Source organism: Alligator mississippiensis, chromosome 3 (assembly GCF_030867095.1).
Source record: "Alligator mississippiensis isolate rAllMis1 chromosome 3, rAllMis1, whole genome shotgun sequence".
Classification (NCBI taxonomy): Eukaryota; Metazoa; Chordata; order Crocodylia; family Alligatoridae; genus Alligator; species Alligator mississippiensis.
This window is the reverse complement of record NC_081826.1, coordinates 300622012-300643908: the sequence shown is the minus strand read 5'-3', so window position 1 is coordinate 300643908 and position 21897 is coordinate 300622012. Positions and strand designations below refer to the sequence as shown.

The window sequence follows — 21897 nt, the reverse complement described above, 5'->3', positions numbered from 1 at the left end:
CTGCAGCTCCCTTTCAGCCCCACTTCTCCACGAGTCTATGGTTTTACGAGGAAGGACGCCAAACCGCGGTAGCATGTTGTCCTAGGCACTCGTCACCTTTCTTGGCTGCAGCTCGGGGCCAACGGAGGAGAAAGGCCCAGGAAAACCAGAGACTCATGGGGTTGCAAAGGGACCTCCAGGGTTATCTAGGACTTGGGTAGACAAAGCCTTGTCTGGGTTGATGTAGTTGGGGCTGGTCCTGCTTGGAGCAGGGGGTTGCACTAGATGTGACCTCCTGGGGTCCCTTCCACCCTCATTGTCTCTGATTGTCTGATCTAGTCCAACCCGCACAAATGCAGGACAGTCCCTATGTGATCCCCGACACATCCAGCCTCTCGACCGGGGCATGGCCAGCTCTTGCTACAGCAGTTTCAGCTCTGTGCCCTGCCTGAATCCAGATGGTGCAGGGTCTGGAAAGCCAGCTGCCCTGAGCCGGGCTTGCACTCAGCCTTTGGCTAGCTGCCCCGTGAACTTGGGTGGTAGTTGGCTGGAGCCCAGGTATCCAGGGTGGGTGGCTACTGTGTGTTCGAAGGAGGACGAGAGGATTCCTCCTCGGCACGAGGAGTGGCACCAGATGTTCCCAACTTGCTCAAGCCAGCAAGGGCCCGGGGTCAGATTCCCAAGCTGGGGCGGGGGGTGGTGGGGGAGACTCTTTTCAGGTGTCCAGAGCTTCTTGATGAGCAAATGTACTGACCTTGGAGAACACAGCAGGGGTTGATTGCTGCCCTGAGTCCCGTAACTCGTAGAGGAGCAGGAGGTTTAAGAGGTGCCTCTCATGCAAAGGCAGCCAAGTTTTATTCAAAGGCTTCAAATGAGAGAGGATCCTGCAGGTTCCTGGGAAATTTGTCCCAGTTACAGCATGGACTGGGACCGCGTGGCCTTCGTGTTGTGCAAATTTATATTGCACAGGGACTCTTGCAGGCCTGTATTGCTCACGGCTGCTCTCGCTGCTGAGAATCAACCTCTTCTCTCAGGACCAAGGGCTTGAAGCCATCCCTGCCCTGAGCAAGGACAGCTCTTTTGACATCATCGAGTCACACATGCTTGTATCACACATGTGGTTTGCTCGGTTATCTCGCTGTCACGTGCACATGCATGCGCACACGCTACATCAAGCTGGAGGGGGACTGAACACTGGCTGCATTTCAACGGGGAGCAATTCCTTGCTGTGATCTTCCCATAATTGCTGGTGACTTTGTGACACCAGCCTAAATGAGTCTGTTCCACATGTTTCTGGGCTTTGCTTTCTCTCTCTTTTTTTTTTTTAGAAGAATGGACTGGCTTCTTCTGGTAAGAAAAATATCCCCTTCCCCAAGGCTGCCCTGCAAACTCACAGCGGACTTGGATAGAAAGTGAAGCAAAGCCGGTCTCATGTCCTGGCTTTGTCCAGGGCCCAGGGCACAATTACCCCTGTCCCTTGCTCTGGGATGCTTTCCCCCTAATTGCTCACTCCAGGAGGGTCTGACAAAGCCTCCAGACTCAGCTCTGGCTCTTCCAGACCTGAAAGGGAAGGATCAAAGCCCAGCGGAGAGCCTGATAACGCTGTGAAGTTGTTTCCCTCTGGGTTGCCAAGGGCTTTGCACAAAGGATGCTCGAGAACTGAAAGATTGCACCCGCTGCGGTTCTTATCGCTGCGCCCAGCACGAGGGCCTCGGCGAGATGCTTATCCTCGGTCAGCACGGATGAGAAGAATCCATCACGCAGCACGAGGCGCGTGGCCGGTCCTTCCCGCCTCTGCCTGGCACCTCAGCAAAACCCTTCCTTCGCTGGCAGCTCTGTATTTCGGGTTACGCAGCGCCCCTGAGCTCTCTGGGGTACATACTGTCTTGACAGTGGGTCTTCAGACAACCCCACCCCAGGTAGCTCCGCGAGGCTGGGGCCTGCCCAGGTGACTGCAAAGCAAACTCTATGTGATCCCAGCAGCTTTCACTTGTCTGCTGTGTTTATACGGGCTGTTTCCTCTCCTACGAGACCTCAGTGGTCGTGAAGACTAAAGCACCCAGCTTCAGAGGCAAGCAAGCTCCTGCTGCGCTGCTTTACATGTCACTTCGCTTTGTGATCCATCACACGGCATCGGATACAGTCAGCTCTTCCTCACAAAAGCTTCTGCATCTCTGATTTGGGTAGCCTTCAAGGTGTGCCTCTACCTTGCCCAGCTTCATGACTAAATATCTTTCATTTCTGTAGAGCAGTGGTTCTCACCTTTGTAGCCTCAAAAGACTCATGGCACCCTTGACAGACTCAAGACATCCCCTCAATAGACTCAAAGGAACCCTAGATAGACTCAAGCCACCCTCAATAGACTCAAAGCACCCATCAATAGACTAAACACATCCTTGACAGACCCAAGGCACCCTTGATATACTCAATACACCCCTTGATAGACTCAACTCACCCTTCAATAGACTCAAGGCACAGCTCGATGGACTCAAGACACCCCTTGATAGACTCAAGGTAGCCTTGATAGACTCAAGGCACCCTTGATAGACTCAAGGCACCATGAATAGACTCAAGGCACCCTTCAATAGACTCAAGACAACCCTAGATAGACTCAAGGCACTCCTTGACAGACTCAAGGCATCCTCAATAGACTCAAGGCACCCCTCGATAGACTCAAGGCACCCTTGATAGACTCAAGGCACCATGAATAGACTCAAGGCACCCTCTGTAGACTCAAACACCCCTTGATAGATGCAAGGCACCCTCAGTAGACTCAAAGCAGCCCTCGATAGACTCAAGACACCTCTCAGAAAATGCCAGCTCTTAGACTTCACTCTGTTTTCAACTATGGAAATATTGTAATAGAGACATTTTTCTGCTGTAAAGAACTCAGCAAGCCCACAGCACATCAGAGTGATTTTATCATGATGGATTCCCATTTAAAATCTCTGAGTTTGTCTTGTGAACCATGCTGACCCCCTTCACACTGCTAACCTCAGCACACTGGTTGAGGATCACTGCTTTATGGGAGTGCATCCCAACCTATATGCAATCTGGTGCAGATAATGAATCCCTCCTGGCCTCCACCCCTTTGCGGCAGGATCTTTTTTCTCCACGATCAGGATGGCTGCTAGGGACATGAGCTGTTGCCAGCCTCATGGGCCCAACAGGGCTCCCACAAGCATCTCCCCCCACCAAGAGGTATCTGAGCCCCTGCTCTGGAGAGGAGTCACTTCAGTTTGTCTGCTAGTTGTGCAACCTGGGTGCACGAGGGCTGGGAAGCAGAAGGGGTTGGGGCTGGGAAGAGGTGGCACGGGGTTGCATCTTGCCTTGCACTGTGTTTTTGCAAGGTGAAATGCTTTGGCAGGCTGTGGGGGTGGGGGACTGGCTCTGCCCATGGACAGCCAGAGGCCTCTACTCCCCAGCTCCCACGCTGGCACCTTTCCCTGGCACCACCACCCTGCCAGGCCCCCAGCAAGCACAGCAAGTGCCTGCCATGGAAATTACCTATGGCGAACTCGTCAAAGGTGATGGTGGTGGAGTTCCTGCCCAGCGCATTCGTGACGGTCAAGGTCACCTTGTATTTCACCGTGGAGAAGAGCTGCAGGTAGCGGATGTGACACCTGTTCTTGGGCACAGCCTCTTTCTCACAGACCATCTCTCTGGTGCCATGTCTGCCAGAAACAAGAAGCAATGGGCATTACCTGGGCGACTGGGGACACGTGGCCTGGTCAGGGCAGACTGGCCTCAATGCCAGCTCTGGAGAGCTATTAACCCACCGCTTCTCAGCAGCCTCATGCAGACCCCTGCCTCATCTTCCTCCCCAGGTCCCCTACTCCCCTGCTGTGCTGTCCCTGGGGTGACAGCTGGGAACCCATCTGGGTACCCAGCCTAAAAGCCTCCTGTCTGCTTTTGGGGTGAGATGTTGCTCAGCTCCTTTGCTGGCTTCTTCCCTTCCCCTCCCCTGGAGCAGCAGGCAGGGAGGCCGTGGCCCTGGTATCAGCCAGGATCCACCCAGACTGAAGGGAATGACTCCAGACCTGCTCCAGATGTGCCCCCCAGACCCGATGCCTGCAAAGGGCCCCTGCGGCCGGGCACTCACATGACGGAGATGTTGAAGGTGTTGGGGATGTAGGTGGGGCTGGGCAGGTGCCAGCTGCAGTAAAACCTCTTGGGGTAGTTATTGGAGCGGCACATCAGCACGGGCTCCTTCGGCGGGGCTGCCGGGACACAGAGAGCAGACAGCGTTAGCCATGCACCTGCCTGCTCCTCGCCTTTCCATGCAGCCCAGGGGGGACACGCAGCAAATGCAAGAGGACGCTGCTGCCAGTACCAGTCGCCCAGCCCACAACCCATAGCCCACCCTCTGGTCTCCAGGGCTGCCGGTTCCCCATTGAATTGGGTGTGCAAGGGCCAGCTCTTGGCCATCCATGTAGGAGGCACGGCACCCCAGTTCAAATGCTAATGGATATCTTCCAGTGCTGCCCTCCTTACCCAGGGGCTGGGCAGGGGGCATGGGGGACCCTCCAGGCAGGGACAAGTCTGAGCCTGGTTTAGCTTATTTGCTTATCTCCTTACACCTCGTGGCACCCTTTCAAGGATCTGGCGGGACTCCTGAGTGCCCTGTCAGCCCGGTTAAGAATCATTGCTCACTGTTGCTCGACAAAACGCATGTACCCCCGGACCCCGACTTCCAACCAGTGGGGGATCGTGCACGCACATAGCTAGTCCCTTCTGGTCTCTCTCAGCTGGAGGCTGTTTCCACGTGTTGCATGTCGCTGGCCACACACAGCTGGGTAGCACCGACCAGAGGGGCTCTGCAGGTGTCCCGGCTGGAGACTGATGGAGGTGATCTAGTCTGGCCTGCTAAGAGCCCTGGGTGCAAGGGTGCTCTTGCTGGCCCCCTCTGACCCTGTGACCGGGGGGCAGTGGTGAGCTCCCGGCAGGTGCTCTGCTCCCCAGGCTGTGGGTGATGAAGCTGTGTCCAGCTGGCTTGGCCTCATGCACTGGAAACCCTGGGGAGTGTGCACAGGGTCACCCTCCATCCCGGGGTGGACCCCCATGGGCGCCTTTGGTGCTGTGAATTATCCCTGGAGTCACGGCCTGGCAGGAACAAAGGCCGACCATGGGCATTGAGAAGCTTGTGCAAACGTGTGGTGATGCAGAAGAGCTCTGGGCTCCTGGCACATCCCCCCGGGAGTGGGTGCCTGGTGCCAGTCCAGGCATGAGCATATTCATACACTTTGCAGCAGGCATGTGGGAAGCTAGTGGCAGCCGTGGTGCCCTTGCAACTGGCTGCTAACGCACCTGCCTGACCTGCACGAGGAGCCGTGCACCCCCTGCTAGTGCATCTCTGACCTGCACAGAGCCTGGGTTGCAGAGAGTGCTTCGGACCCCCGTGAAGGGCTGGGTCTGCTTACCCAGGAGCCCCAGGCTGGGTCTCGGCAATGACTCCAGACAGGAGAGCTCCCGCACAGCCTAGGAGCACAGGAAAGCAGGCCTCGTGAGGCCATCTAGTCCCCTGGCTCGAGGCACCGAGAGCTCAGCTCCGGGCTGTGGGTTAAGGTTATTATGCACCCCATCACAGATGGGAAAACTGAGGCCAAGGGGGTCGAACCCAGATCTCCCTGCTTGCAGCTGGACGGTTGTCTGTACCCGGTTCCCTTCAGCACCCACTTCTCCCCTCCTCTCCCAGCCCGGGGCAGGCAGTGGGTGAATCTGGGGGTGAAGCACGCACACGGGGCGCTTGCAAAGCGTGGCAGGCAGCGTGGGAGCCGGGATGGAGGCGATGGACGGGCTTGCTCTAGTGCGCAGCTCCCACAGGGTGGCAGCAAGACCCAAGTGCAGGGCCGTGCGCGCAGCCGGCTGGAGCATCGTCCAGCCCGCCGGGCTCTGGACCGGGGAGGGCTTCTGGGGCGACGGCTCCTCTGCCTCTGCAGAAGCAGCAGCATCTGCTTCTCTCCAGCTTTCCCCCTTCCCCGGGCCCACGATGCCGTCAACGCTTCTCTGAAAGGTCGTGCCCAACAGCTGGGCTTCCCGGCGGCCTCTGCCCCCAGCCGCCCCCTCGCCCCGTGCCTCTGACTCAGCCGCCTTGGCTGGGAGCACCAAGTCCTTCCCCGAAACATGCTTCCCGCGGAGGGGGGCACTTACAGCTCAGGGGGGCAAAGGCCGCGGTGGGTTTGCTAGCTGCATGCAGGACCCGAGTATGGACCATGCAAAGACCCTTGGCCTCTGCTTCACCCTGGGATCAGCCCAGCCCCAGGGAGATGCTCTCCTGCTCCAGGAGGTCGCCCCAAACTTGTCCCTCTTTCTTTTCCCCCCTCTCAGGACACCTGATTTATGATGCTGGTTGATCCCAGTTCTCCCCCAGCCCCGCCTGGCTCCGGGCTGCTGCATGATCTCCATCATGATATACAGTGGCTAAGCACGCGCCACGGTGCCAGCTCCTACATCCATCCTCTGCCTGTACACAGTGCATGGGGGGACTGAAGGAGACAGGGGCAGCCCTGCAGGCACCTGTGGGCAGCACAGAGACCCAGGTAAGACATACAGGTTTTTTTTAAGCCATGACTGCTCCTTGGTGCATTCTCTGGGCATGACACCCACTGGCATTAGTGGCATGAGTGCCATGCAAATGCATTACAAATGCCTCTGCCAAAGCCAAGGCAGCAAGGCTGCTCTGCTGTCCTGGGGAGCATCCTCCCATCATGATATACAGTGACGGGAAAAAAAAGCAGTGTGCACAGCTCAGATGCTTTCCCGGCCCTGGGGAAGCTACAGAGCAGACCACCTACCACCCCGGGAGCCACCCCCAAGACCCCTAGGAAGCCAGGAGGAGGGAGGTCAAGTGAGATGCAGCATGGGGCAGCAAGAGGAGGCAGGTGGACGGGGTACGGGCCACCTGGTCGTGCTAGGATGCTAGCAGGCCTGGGTCCCTGGAGGGCGTGATGGGGCTGCCCTCATCTCGGACAGCTCCAGCCCCACCCTAGACCAACCCCCTCCCCGAGCAACGTCCTTGCTCCTTTGCAGACAGGGCACCTCTGCCCATCACAGGCTCTTAACGAGAGACAATAAAGTAGCATCCTCTGATCGATAAGGGGCTCCTTAATGCTGTCTTTGGAGACGGGCCAGGCTGTCAGGTTGGGGGAGAGAGCCGGTGAACGGGAGAGGCAGGAAAACAAAGCCAAGGAGGGAGCAGCAAGGACTGGCTTGGCGCGGGGGCTCTGGAGGGTGCTGGGGGCCGGTCCCCATGGGCCTGGGGAGTGATGGGCAGGGGGAGAGCTTGAGGGGGCTGCGGGGGAGCTGGGGACCTGCCCCCATCTCCCAAGGGGGGGATGAAGAGAGCAGGAATAGACCAGAGAGAGGGGTGTGACCCCCATCTCCACCCCGCCTGGACCCCTCAGCCCAGCGCCACCCCGCTCCTTCCTCCAGCACGGCTGGGGGAGATGCTTTCTGCACCCTCTCCGCTCCCCCATGCTGGCCCAGCCCCAGTCCTCCCTGCCCCACTGGCTCCCCGGCCGGTCCCTCCCCGCGGGTGCAAGGCACGGGTGTGGGGCGCGAGCTGCTCGTCCCGAGCCCCCCGACCGCGAGACAAAGAACAGCCGCCCCGAAGCCCCGTCAGCGCCGCAGCAATTTCCTTGCCTCCCGGCCCTTCGGCGCTGATGACATTACGATCGCTAAATCCATCCCTGGCTGCACGCCAGCTCCATCTCCTTTGTCCCACCTGGCGCTGGGCCAGGCGCTAAGCCCAGCCTGCCCCGGTGACTGCCTGGAGACCCCCCCACCGCCGAGGGAAACAGGCATGGGAGAGACGGGGCACCCCGGGGGTCCCGAGCTGCTCCCAGCCTGCGTGGTCGCAGCACCAGGTGTCACGCGGCATCCGCAAGATGCAGGTGCCCTTCTTCTGCACGGGGAGCCGGACCTGAACGGCCTCAAAGCATTGCCTTTCTCTCCTGGCCACAGAGCCATCCTCGGTCCCTGCTCTCCTGACCTCCCCATCGAACCTCTGTTCCTGAGCTCGCACGTCCCATGCACGCTCAGCTGCTGGGCTTCGACATCGAAGCCGGAGCCACGTGCACCCCATGAACCCGTGAACGACACCACGGGCCAGGGCTCCTTCTGGACCTCATCTTTGGCAGGGCGAGCTCTGTGGCTCCCGTGCATGGAGCCTGTCTGGCGAGTCTCGATTACAGATGGCAGCTTCTCTCCCACACGACCAGCCCAAACCATCCATCAAGCTAAAACCCTGAGATAATCAGATGGAGGGATGCGGGATGGATTCGATGCTTAAAAATGGCACGCCACATGAAAAAGATCCCGTGGCATCAAAAATCTGGTGGCTCTCGGAGTGCCTGCGAGGCCCCATGGGGCTGGGGATGGCACGTGTCCATCAGAAAGTGCAGACACTGCTCAGAGATGAGGCCACTGTATCTGCAGTCCTGTGTCCAGCTGTGGCCCCCACTGCAGAAAGGATGTGGACACGTTGGAGAGAGCCCAGTGGAGGGCAATGAAAATGGTTGTGGGCTGGGGGACAGGACGGGTGAGGAGAGGAACTGGGCTGATTGAACCTGCAGAAGAGAAGACCAAGGGGGATTGAATAGCAGCCTTCACCTCCCGGCAGGAGGGCTGCAAAGAGGATGGAGCTGGGCTGTTCTCAGTGGGGGCAGACGACAGGACAAGGAGCAATGGGCTCAAGCTGCAGCAAGGGAAGTTGAGGCTGGATATTAGGAAAAACTTTCTCATGAGAAGGGTAGTAAAATAGTGGAGCAGGCTCCCCAGAGAGGTGGTGCAGTCTCCATCCTTGGAGGTTTTTAAGCCCTGGGTAGACCAATCCTTGGCTGGGATGATGTCGTTGGTGCTGGTCCTGCTTGGAGCAGGGGGTGGATGAGATGTGACCTCCTGAGCTCCCTTCCACCTTCCTTGTCTCTGCTTTTATGATCCCAACTTCAGGCATCTGTAAAATACACGTGCCAAGAGATTTCCTGGCGCTGGGGCTGGATTCTTGCTGCCTTGCCCTTCATACAGCCATTTGCACTCATGCACGGCGGGTGTGAAAGCAGTGCCATCCCCTGCACTCTCTGCACCCGTGCAAACAATATTAGCTCCAGATCAAGAGCACAAGGCATCCGGCCTGCTGCCTAGACCAGCCAGCTTCTGTATGCCTCCATCTCGAGAGCCCAATTGTCCTTGTGCCTGGAGTCCCATCATGCGCAGGGAAAGTGTAGCCAATCCAGTCGAGAACCCTCTAAAAATGATCTATACTCATTTTTCCTAGCCCTGGTAGGTCAGGAGATAACAGCCATTAAAATCATGGCATTTTTATATATAGAAAAGTTATTTTCGGTCATTTTTTTCGAGGGGTCTGAAATGGATCTGAGATAATTTCCCTCTCCCGCTGCGGCCTGAGTGTACTAACAGAGCTGGGCTCCACAGGTGCAGGGCACGGAAAATAGTATCAATAAATGGTTTAAAAGCTCTCTCCAACCCGTCCGGGGGAGTTTTTCCTTCTGTATCACATGTGGCACTCGCCGGCCGCAGGATGATGTGGGAGACAGATTTTATTGGCACGAACAGGAGATGACCTGCAGAACTCATCATCCCTAACCCATGCCAATAAAGCCTCTGTAATACATGGCCCCATCAGCAAACTCCCTCCGGAGACATAAACATGACATACTCGGTGTGTGCGCATGCTGGGATACGATGTGTATCCTGGCCCCACTGCAGCTGCTCGACATGGGGTAGAAACACCACGCTGGCTCTGGTAGCTGCTTCTTCGCTAGCGGGAACATCTCCGGCCGGGCGGGCCAAGCAGGGGTGGACCAGAGGCTACCCCGCGTTGGGAGAAAGGGAGAGAAACCAGAGGCTGCAGGTTAGGAGCAGCAAATGCTGCATGGCCGGGCATGGGAATCCAGCCGGCCACGTCCCGCTACCCGTGCCCAAATGCAACCGGCGTCACGGCTCTGTGCCACGGCAGGCGGACCGGCAAGCGTGGCGACGTGCGTATGCATCTGCCTCTCTCTTTCTCCCCGGCTACGCACGGCGTTGCTGTCCTTGCCGCGCTCTGGCCCAGAACACACAATGCATTATTTATTCTCATGCAGATTTGCTGGAAATTGTCTGTTGACGGCAGACCAGCAGGAAACCGACTCTATGAATAAATCATCGCTCTCCCACCTGCCTGAGAGCGGGAGCCTGGGGGTAGCTTTGAGTCAGCCTGCATGCCTCTGAGGTAGGGTTGCTGGTCAGCGATGCAGTCTGTACGGGTGTTCGCATACACGGTGCTGAGCCATTTTACAGACGGGAAAACTGAGGCATGAGCAGGCCAGAGTTTGTTTATGTCTATGTCGGCATAGGTAGCGATGGCTGAACGTGGCAGCATGGTTTACAAGCCTCTGGCTTGCGGTCTGAGGGGAATGGTGCTGTTGAGATGAAGAGGAGTGCATCAGGGTTGGTGAGACCCCAGAGGCCTGGGGGCTTCCGCTTGGGGCTCAAAGTTTGCCTGCTATGAACACAGATGGTCCTGAGGGTGCTTCAGGGTCTGTGCGACTGACCTGAGTCTTTTCCAGGGGATCTACCTACATTTTAAAGGACAACGTAGCCCGTAAGAGGGGCCAGGAGAGCACACAATTGCTCTGCCACCGATAGCCCGCGAGAGCCCAGGCAAGTCACTCAGCCTCTGTGTTTCAGGGCCCAGCTAGAGAAGGGGGTTAACAGGCACCTGAGGATGATCGATGTGTCTCTCTAGGGCACCCAGTGCCCAGGGAAAGGGCATTTCTGGGGCCTTCCAGTGGCCGCCCAGAGCCACCGGCACCCTCAGCTTTGCTCCGCTCCAGAAGCAAGTCAGCTTCCAGGTGTCCGTGATGGAGGATTTATTTTCCAGAAGGAGCTGCCTAAAAGGGTGGACTCAGCAAAGAGATAAATCCCCAGAAGGGCCTGTTTTAAAGCTGTTATAACTCAGTTGCACGGCAATGGATCTTCTCCCCACCCCCAGGCCCCCGCCGCCAGCACCTTGCACAGAAAGCTCACCCTCAGGAGCAAGCGCTGTAAATTTAGGGAGGCCTCATGGCTTTGCTCACACATTGCTGAGAGGCCTCGTTGGAGCCCAGAGAGCTGCGCAGGCTCCTGGTCCTCCAGGCTGCTTCTCTGCCGCCACGTGGGATAACGGTTTTGCACGAGCTCGAGCACCGAGTATTTGGTGCATCCCGCATCGGCTGGATGAGAGTGTCCCTTGCAACCAGGGGCCTGGACTGGCCCCTCTTGCACTGGGTTTACTGTCCACCCCAGCCCCAGCAGGACCTGGAGCAACGGGGCAATTCTTGCTGGGGAAAGGAGGGAGGCTGTGTGCCCGAAAAGGGCCTGGCGTGACTCAGAAACAGCCCCCACGCCGGGCCTGGGCGAGCTGCATGGGCCCCGTCCGCGGCGGGGAAGGGAGCACCCCCCTCGTTGCACGGCATGTGTGCGCGCTCCCTGCTGCACGGAGGATGTTGTATTTCACGGTTTATGGCCCGGCAAACGCGTCCTGTGAGCTGGCCGGGGGCAGGCGGGGGCGGGAGAGGGGACGGTGTGGGGGAAAGCAGCTGGAATCTCTCTCCCGGGGGCTGCGCTCTCCAGCTGGGAGGCCTCTTATCTCTCCTCCCCTCCCCGCTTGGCCCCGTCCCACCCTGGGTGCCGGATGCTGCGGGCAGAACAAGCCCTGGGCATGTTGTCCCAGCCCCTCATTGCAAAGGGATGGGGAGGGCAGAGGGGCTGGGTTTCTGCCCTCCCTGGGTCAGCTGGGGCTGGGAGGGAAGACACTGCACTCACCGCCCCCTCCCTAGCACTGAAATGCAGCCACCTCTGGAGGGGAACGTGGATGCTGGTGGGCCGTGCACCAGATAGCACACCCCAGGAGCCCAGTCCTGCTGCCAGTGGCTTCCCTTCAGCTCCAGTTTGGGACAGGAAGAGACACAGGGCTCCCAGGAGGTCCTGAGACCCCCCCACACCCATGAAATGAGGCAGAAATGGCTTAGGCAGGGTGGGACCTATTGCACGCAGCTCCCTGTCAGGCCCGTAAAGGAGGCAGCCAGACCAACTGTGCACAGCTGCTCCGGGCTGGTGAGCCAAGGGGAGCGCTCAAGGCCTGGGCCCGTGGTGCTAGGTGCTGCATGTTCACCGCCAGCCGGCCACGGGCCGTGTCCCGAGCACCAGCTGAAATAGGTGCAACACGGTGGGAAGGGTCTGAGCCCTGAGGGCCAGCTAGCCCAGTCCAAGGGCTAGGTGCAAAGCCCCCTGTCCTCTCCTCCTACCCCATGAGCTCCAGCTCATCCATCCATCCTCCTGCTTCCCCATACATGCGGGAGATGCACAGGCACCTTCTGCAATCCCCAGCCCTCATCCCTCACCCTCTCCCCAATGTGAAAGGCTGGGAGGATGGACAGTGCTGGGGCAACATCATCCATATGTGCCAGAAGCTAAATAAGGGGTCAGTCCCCTTGCAAGGCTGCTCAGCCTGGTCTCCACCATCCCCTGCTGCCCCCAGCTCTCTCCAAGTCTGTCCTGACTCTGCACCTCGGACCTGAGTGCAGCTCCAGCCTTCCTGGCACGGGCACTGACATCCCGAGCGGATTGGGGTGCAGCTTCGGGGGTTAGACCCATGGAGGTCAAGTCCGTAGCAGATCTGTGAGTGCCTCCATAACCTTGCCTTGCAGCCGGCGGGGTCTGAGCAGGCAATGCAGACAGAGCGGGGCTGGTACCCGTGGCACCCCCAGGCACAGCTCCCTGCCTCCCCACAGCGCTGCACATCACTGCATCCCCTTCAGGTCTCCTGCCACTGCACGAACTGCCCCTTCCCCCCCATGGGCCTGTCCCCCCCTCCTCTGCTACCCTTCTCCCCTTCCCTGGCCCCCAGCTCTGCATCTGCCCAGCCTCCCCCCTTCTCCCCAGCCTCTCAGCAAGGCAGGGGGGAGCCCGGGCAGGCGCGGGGCACCAGAAGCCAGGGGCAAGTTGGCTCCAGTCTGCAGAGCAGCCCCGCAGGGGGGCCGGGTTTACCCTGCCTCTGCGGTGCCAGATCAAGCACGCTCCGTTTCCCAACAAAGGGAGGAATTTCCCTTTCCCCTTTTACGCGCCCAGGGTCGCAGGCTCAGCTCAGGGCACTGGCTGGACGAAAAGCCCTACTGGCACCAGACCCCCGGCAGCCCCGACCTCCTCCGAGGCTCTGGAGAGACCCAAGTCCTTGCACTTGAGAATATCAGACTCCAGGTCCGCTTTGCCCATCTCCGCTCTCTCTCCCTTGCAGCCTCCAGCGTTTAGGGTCTGATGCAGAGGCCGTGCTCCTCGCTCCCTGACCAATAGCTCCTGATGCCCCAGTCCTCCAAGCGCGTGTCCAATATCTTGGTGAATCTGGTTGCACTCTCAGCTCCCACCATGTTTCGTGGCCACAAGCTCCACCCTTTAATGACCCACTCCTTTTGGTTCATTTTAAACTGGATTCATGCAGTGAGACACTATTTTTGAGGGCTTTGCATGGGCAAGAGCAATTCCTTGCTCGAGGAGGAAGGGACTTGTGCCCGGGGCATGGCTGATGCCCGGGGAGGATGCTGCCTGGTGCATGCAGTGAGGAGTGAGAAGGGACCATTTGCAACCCCTTTCATCTCTCTCTCTGCCCCTCTGCACCCGGCGCTGCACTACGGGGCTGCTGACACGTCGTGCCTCACTGCAGGGGTACGAGCTGCTTCATAGCGTTATGGATATACTGCTCCGGAAAGAAACCTGCAGCCTTCCCTGATCTTTCGGTGTCCGGGGACGCCTTCCCTTCAATGACTGAGCGCTCTCTGCATGGATGCTTTCCCTGCACCCATCCCCTGGCAGCCCGGGAGATGGGCAGTGTGTAGGGCTGGGCACTGCTCCTTCCCTGGCTGGCGTGGGTAAACCCCTGCATGCTTGCCTGGAGACGCTGGGTAAGAGCTCCCGGCTGCAGACGCACGGCACATTTAATCCAGAGGAATTTGCCTCTGCTCCAGGGCAGCAGTGGTCACACAGCAGGCAGGTGGCCTCACACCAGCGTAAGCCGCTCCTCTCCCCGGTAAAGTGGCAAGCCAGGAGGATGCTACCCCGGGGTAGGTCCCCCCAGGGTCCAGGCTGTGTGTCTGCTCCCCTAGGCCACTTCCCCCCAGGTAACTCTCCCATCCCTTGGATGCCAGGTGTGGCATCGAGGTGCTCATCGGGGTGGTACTTCTGGACTCTCCATCCTTGGAGGTGTTGAAGACCCAGGCAGACGAAGTCTTGGCTGGGATGATGTAGTTGGGGCTGGTCCTGCTTGGAGCAGGGGGTTGCACTAGATGTGACCCCCTGAGCTCCCGTCCACCCTCGTTGTCTGTGACTCTGCAGCAGACTTGCCCCAGGGTCCCCTAAGCTCCCCCTATCACCGCAATCCCCGACGCCGAGCACCTTCTAGGAGCCACGGCCTCCGCGCAGACACAAAGCAGATTTCCCCGGGAGAAACCTCCGTGTCAGGAAGCGCGATAATTTACGCCCAGCAGCGGACTCCCTGCCCTCGCCGTTACCTTGCTCCAGCTTCCAAGGAGACAATTCATTCTCCTCGTCACTCCAGATGGCAACGGCGGGGGGAAAATACCAGGGACAGTCAGACGCAACGGGGGCCGTCAGCAGAGCCATGTATCCTCGGCAAAGCCATCCCACCCGAGCGCCAGGAACCGGGAGATTTATCCAGGCGGAGGCTCCAGAGGGATGCTCGAGCCATTTGTCATGTTCGGAGCAACAGGCCGGGAGAGGCTAAGCGCCGCTCTCCCTCCCTCCCGGCGGACGGGCAGGGGCAGGTGGAGCGCGCTAACCGAGACCGGGCTTTCTCAGCCACCGGCGTCCTGCCCCTGCCTGCAGATGGGACCCGTCCTCCCTGCTCCCTGGGAGCTGCCCTGCTCGCCGCAGGAGGGAGAGCTGCATGGGCATGAGTGTGTAAGGGGGTGAGACAGTAAATGTGTGTGTATGAGTGTTTGTATGCAGGTGTGAGGGCAAGGATGGGTGTGTGCATGACTGCATGTCAGTGAGCGTGTGTGCGTGCTTGTGTGTGAGCATGTATGTGTGTATGACTGCATGTGTGAGTGTATGTATGAGCATGCATGTGTACGTATGTATGTGCGAGTCTATGTGTATGTGATTGCAAGTGTTTGTATGTGTATGAGTGTTTGTGTGCACGTACGTGTGAGTATGCGTAAGTATATGTATCTGTGTGTATGTGTGACTGCATGTGTATGAGTGTGTAAGTATGCGTAGGTGTGACTGTGTGAGTGTCTATGAGTCGGTGTGTATGTGTGAGTGTATGTAAGTGTAGGCATGCGTGTGTATGTGCAAGTGCATGTGTGAATGTATGAGTAAGTATGTGAGTGTGTGTATGTGTGCGAGTGTGTGTAAGCATGATTAGGTGAGACTGTGTGTGACTATATGTGTATGAGTGTGTGTATGTGTGACTGCATGTGAGTGTGTGCATGTGTATGTGTGGCTGCACGTGTGACTATATATGTAAGTATGTGAACGTGTGTATGAGTGTGTATAAGCATGTGTAGGTGTGACTGCATGTGAGTGTATGTGTATGTGAGCATGTGTGTGTGAGTGTATGTGTGACTGCATGTGTGAGTGTAAGTATATGTATGAGGTATGTGTGCATCTGCTTGTGTACATATGTGTACACGTGACTGTATGTGAGAGTGCACGTGTGTACGAGCATGTGTCTAAAAGTATGTATGTGTATGTGCACGAGTATAAGTAGGTGCATGTGTGTATGTGAGTAGTGTACATGTGACTGTGGCTGTGTGCCTATGAGTGTGTGTGTGAGCTCTCTCCACAGGGCCCAGGCTTCAGAGGGTTGAGGAGGCAAAGGGCATTGGGATCGGGCTCTCCTCCCCTCTCCCCTTCGGCACAGGGACTTGCTGGGCTTCTCGCAGTCTTGCTGTGCGCAGCTCGGACCGGCAGCCTGGGCTGTGAGCACCAGCTTGGAGGTGGCAAGCAGAGCTGCCCGGCCTCTCCACCCAACCCATCCCCTGTCGGGGAACAGAAGCTCAATGCATGCGGGCATCGAGCTGGCAGGGCCCTGGGGTCACCCGGCTGCTACGGCCCAGGCCCCAGCCATCCCGGCTCAGCTCCATCTGCAAGGCAGCTCCAGGCTCTCCCTGCTCTGCCAGCCAGAGACCATCTCCTCATCCCTGCCTCCAGTTATCCAGCGCCAGCTTCTCCCAATCTGGTTTTGTGCCAGCACCGTCCTTGCTTTTCCTTCTGCCCTGCTACCTGACAGCGTTTCTGGATGGCAAGCATAGGGTCTCAGAGACGGGGCTGGCAGGGAGCTGCAGAGGTCACAGCCTTGCCTGAGGCAGGGTCAGCCCTGTGCAAACCCATCGTGCCTCCGACCCTGCCCCAGTGAAAGCAGGGGGGCCACAGCACCAACGTCCTGCTGCTGCAAAGGGGCTCCTAGATACTCCAGAGACCCCGGGCAGAGGCCGTGCCCCCACTAAAGAGGAAAACACACCTCACCCCATGTCTTCAAGGGCGGCAGCTGCCTTTCTCATCACAGCTCACCGTGGCTGTGAGATCAGCCAACGCCCCACGGTCTTTCCCCTCCTTTGCTGCGGTTTCCAGCAAATGCCAGCCATCGGGTCTTGAGGGCCTGACCACACACCCAGTGCTCTTGGATTGCACCCCGGCTCTGTTCTCCGGTTCTCAAGGTCGCCCTGTTCCTCCCCGACGATATCCCAGCCCACCCCGGCTCGGATGAAGTCTCCCAGCAGTGTGTCATCGGGAAACAGCGTTAGCCCACGCCTGCTTCACGTGCCCATTTGCAAACCATGCCTTGCAGACGCTGCAGGAAAGGTTGGGCTGCAGCCAGAGGGTCTCGGGAGATGGCCTGTTCCAGCTGTCGAGACTACAGAGAAGCAACTCGGACGAACCTCTGAGCCTTCAGGCCTTTTGTTTCTACCTAGAGGCTGCATCTTCCCCAGCTGGACCATCCCTGGAGCCTGCAGAGCCCTGGGCCTGGGAGGTCTCTCGAGGCTCATCTAGCCCGACGCCCCGCTGCGCCGACGAGGGCTGCGCTGTTCCCAACCTGCCCCGGACAGATGCCGGCCCAGCCGGGAAGGGAGATCCACCACATCCCCAGGCAGCTGGTTCCCCTGCCCTGTGATTTGTACGGCAATGAGGTTTTCCAGGGATTTGATCTAAATCTGCTTTGATGCAATGCAAACTTGAGCAGGTAACGCCAAACCCATAGCACTCCTAGCCCCTTCCTGCCGGGTAAAATATGTAGACGCAGGAAAAGCTCAGCGGGTTGTGGGCCAAGGTCCAAGGAGGGGGCTGAGGAGGACAGCAAGGTGCAGGGGGCTGAGAGGAGTGGGGTAGAAACCCCAGGCTCGGTGTCATTATCCACATGGGATGCACATGGGATGGAGAGCCGCTCCCCGATGTGATATGGGGTGTACCAGCAAGCAAATCATTTGCTGAGTGGAAGGAAGGAGGTGGCTGAATTCAGCATCAAGGGGCCCAGTTCTAGCTGGGTCCTGGCTCACAGCAGCTCAGGGATCCCAGCCCAACATAGATCCACGCTGCCCAGAGAGATGCAGACCTCCGCAGTCCTCCCTGAGCTATTCTTAACATGCAGTCCCGGGGGCCTGGAGTCGTAACCCACCCCCAGCTGCTGGCAAAGCAGGGGAGAAGGAGGAATGAAGGATGTCAGTGATACCTGCTTGCAGGGAGGGGCTGGGGGTGCTATCGGCTCAGCATTACCCGCTCGAGTTTGCATTGCAGCAAAGCAGATGCAGATCGAAGCCCTGGGTGCTGGGTCTGAAAGGCAGGGTCTGAGATCACCGTGACTGGGATGGTTTGGCTTCCTCCGGCACGCACAGCTCTGCTAGCGCTGCGTGGAGCAGCCCCACCTCACCCCCTGTATGCCCCATCCTGCAGCTCTCCCAGTGCCCCTCAGCCCTCCCCAATCTCTGCTCCCAGTTTGGGCTAGTCCTGCTTTGCCGACACATATCCCTCTGCCCTGCCAGCCTTCCCTGGGCTCTGCACCCCCAGATCTCAGCCCTGAGCTGCAGCCCTCCTGCTTCCCAGCCTCTCTCGAAACCACGGCTGCAGCCGGCACGGGAACACAGACGTGGCAAGCAAAGGCTTTGGGGGCTGAGGAGAGGCCTCGTGGCCACATCCCTCCTACTCCTGCTTTGCAAGGCTTGCTGGAAAACCTCAGCGCAGGGAAGATGTCCCCTGAACGGGTTAAGAGCTGGCGTCCGAGGCGAGGGGCCAGGAGGAGCTCCGGCGCGCCGCCTGGGGATGACAGAGGCGCAGTAATTAAACAGCCAGGACGCCGGCCAAGAGCTCCAGATGTTTAATCAAACCCCTCTCAAATCATCTCGATTCACCTGCTCACCCCCAACGAAGCAGAGCCAGGGAGACAAGCCTGGCCCATGCCCTCCTGCAGCGCCAGCTGCAAAAGCACCGGCCCCGTGACCCGGGAGCATCCAAGACCCTTTGCCGAAAAGCAGCCGTGTGGCGATTTTTGGCAAGAATGCAAGTAGGGCATGGGCAAGGGGGCTTGTGTCTGGGCAGGTCTCTCAGCACCTGCCCTTACGCTCCCCGGAGGTGGGACAGAGCTTGGTTGATGTTATAGGAGAAGCTGGAAGAGCATCAGCCCTGGGGCTTGCCAGATGAAGGGAAGGGGCAGCCTGGAGAGCTCCCAGCGCTGGGGGCAGCCCCTCGTCACACTAATCCCCCCTCGCCTGGGCTCTGTAGTCTCAGTGACAAGTTTATAGGGCTCAGGAACTTTGAGAAGTCCACACGGCTTGGACAACGCTCAAGGGCTGGCCGGCGGCCAGAGCCGCGCTGGCTCCGGGACAGGAGCTGGAAGGGGGAGATAAATACCTAGGAAAGGATTAAAGGAAGTGCTGGGGAGCTGCTCTGGCCCCTGCTCCTCTCCCCTGCCTTCCACTTCATTAGCAAGGGGCTGGAGGTTCAAAGCTGCTCTGAGCAGCTAATGCACGGGGCATTTGCCCTGCCTCCAGCACAGCGATGGACCCCTACCACCGGCCAGTTGCAAACAGTCCTCACTCCTCTACTGCAAGGCAGATTTCAGCTCAGGGGCCAGCTGGGACCTCCCCGAGCCCTCCATCCCCACAACACCGCCTTTCCGGGATGCCCAGCACCGCGGCAGGGCTTGGAGTGAGAAAAGCTGCTTGAAAATGCACACGCGGGCCCCAGCTGTGCTCCCAAATTCCAGCCCAGCTTAGGAGCTCGGCGGGAGCGCAGGTCTTGCATTGTGCAGTTTAGGAGACAGGAACGCGGGAATAACAGCCCTGGTTGCCAAGAAGGCGGACGGCATCCTGGGCTGCATTGGTAGAAGCATTACCAGCACATCGAGGGCTGTGATTCTTCCCCTCTATTCAGCACTGGAGAGGCCACATGTGGAGTCCTGTGTCCAGCTGTGAGCCCCCAATACAGAAAGGATGTGGACACATTGGAGAGAGACCAGTGGAGGGCAATTAAAATGGTTGAGGGCTGGGGGACAGGACTGGTGAGGAGAGGAGGAGGGAAATGGGCTGATTGCGTCTGCAGAAGAGAAGACCGTGTTCTCTTCCTCCAACTCCAGCTCAGCTCAGCTCTGTCTGGGGGTGCTGAGTTCCCCAGGCGGGTACAGCCCACCCCTGACTGGCATTTGGAAATGATCAATACAGCCTTCACTCAGCCATCATCCTTCATGAGGTCTCTGTATCTCACTGCCCGTAAACCAGATTCAAGGAGGAACGGCACGCACTAAAAGCATTGCCTTGGTCCCCCTCCATCGCTGACTGCTTGAATCTCAGTCTGGTTTATTCAACTAGCCCAGCTTGAAGCCTCCACTGTCTTGGCATTAGGAGAATGCAACCTATTTGCCTGGCATTCATGGTACGTGTTGTCCTGGCATGCACCGTTTGCAGTCTGCGCGGCAAGCGTGGCAGAACCCGATCACATGCAGAGACAAAGCAGAGGCGAAGCTCCACGTTACACTCAGTCCATACTAAACCTGTGACATGAAGCAGCGTTAACGCAAGAACGCGCTGTGAGCAGTCGCACGCTAAGGGTTAATATTGCTTCTTGCCTGATCTGCTCTGACTTGCTACTAGAGGGCTGGTGAGCAGGCGTGTGGCGAGGAGCCAGGACACCTGGGCTCTATCTCTGCTCTTGGGGCCTAGGGTGCTGGAAGCAGTGCATCCTGGGATGCTGGAAGACTGCACATTGCTTCGTGGAGCTGACTGAAGTTACCCTAACACGAGCTGGGTAGCATGACCCAGAGTTAAACCTTGCCTGCAGCAGGGTCACTTTGAGATGCTCAGAGGGCTCTTAGCACAAGTTAACGAGCGTTAACGTGTGGACGCTTGCATTTTAAGTGCCCTTTGTGTGCCCTAAGGATAATGTGTAACTTTAACCTGAGCTGCATTAAGCCAGAGACCCAAACTAAGCGCCCTGTGCGTCCCTGCCTTAGACTGTGAAAGGCTTGTGCAAGTGTTTTCCTTCCCCTCCCATAGCCCGCTCATGCCGTGAACCTCACGCTGCACCCCCTTCATCGTTCCTCTACCTCAAGCACCATCTTCTAAGCTTTTGCTCACTCCCTCTGCCCTTCCTCTGTGTTCCCTGCACATTACTGATGACCTTTGAATGATGAGACACCCAGAAATGGATGCAGTTCTCCAAAGTGTATCTACCCCCAATCTATACAGGGAGTCTTGATTACCTCTCCTGGCTGATAAGTGAGGGCTCTGGATGCATTGCAGGCTGCTTTGCACTAGCTACTCATTAAAGGGGCGCATTTGCCAGCTGAGCTGGCCAGGGGCTGCGATAAACCAATATTCTCTGGATTTTTGTAAACAGCGATGATGGCACTTCTGTCAGCTGTTTGCATTATATCCCTGCTGAAGTGCATCTAATAATTACTCCTCTCATGCTTTTTTTTTTTAATTAATCCATGTGCAGCTCACCTCTCTTCTGCACCCTGAGAGCTCACAAAGATGGAACTTGGGTTATTCCCTCTCTCAGGGAACAAGCAAAGGGGACATCCATCCAAACTGAAATGCAGCATGCACTGGGTGCTGGCTACAGCCCAGGCTGGGGATGGGAACTGGGCTGTGCCAATGCTCCTGCTGGGACTGGACAGGGAGGGTCCTGGACAGAGGGTCTTGCCCCTCCGCCTTGGGTCAAACTGATGCTGCATTGGGGGCAGCAAGGGATTTTATCCTATGGCCAGATGTGGATCCCACTGGACTAGATGTGACCTCTGGAGATCCCTTCCAGCCTAACTTCTCTATGAAACCCGATGAAGGACAGAGGGCATTTTATGCCAATGCTTAATTTAGCTTGTGCCTTCCTCCTGCTGCTGGAGGTGGGGCTGGGACAGGGACCACTTGGCTGCTGGCAATTCCTGTATCTATTTTGCAGCCTAAACCCAGCCTCCCCGATGGGGTGTTTTGGGTTTGGTCCCAAGGAGCTGCCCTATGCTGCACCATAGAGAGTTTTTCATGGTCCCCTTGGGCCACATGCACTGAAATTGCCCCTCTCCTCCCAACCCCATCTCGCCAAATTTCTCACCCCATTTCCCAAAGCGGTACATCTAGGACAGGAAGAGAAGAGGAGTCCCATCTCCAACCAGTTGCTTTTGGAAAAGGCGTCACAATGGGGTCAGGGCTCCTTCCATTCACTGGGCTGGAAGGAGGGCACCGCGAGTGCCCCTTGGGCACTGATTCAGGAAGAAAAGCCTCCTTCAGAGGTGCCGGTGCTGCTGCAACCCAGGTTGGGGATGGGGCTGGGCTGTGCCAGTGCTCCTGCTTGCACCAACCCGCAGGGTCCTGGCTGGAGGGTGCTCAGGCTTGGAGCGATGCTGCACTGGGGGCAGGAAGGGGTATTCCTCCTGCT

General features: G+C 58.0%; 1 protein-coding gene across 4 annotated transcripts in view; it reads right to left on the bottom strand.

Annotated features, from left to right (window-relative positions):
- The window catches only part of CNTFR (ciliary neurotrophic factor receptor), a 293745-nt gene that overhangs the window by 36190 nt on the left and 235658 nt on the right, over positions 1-21897 (bottom strand). For all 4 annotated transcript variants that reach the window (XM_059725338.1, XM_059725336.1, XM_059725339.1 and 1 more), the window contains 2 exons: positions 4082-4199; positions 3487-3653 (listed from right to left, as the gene is read on the bottom strand). In XM_059725338.1, the coding sequence (XP_059581321.1) occupies positions 3487-3653; positions 4082-4199 (285 nt within the window). The remainder of the gene's footprint in view (positions 1-3486; positions 3654-4081; positions 4200-21897) is intronic.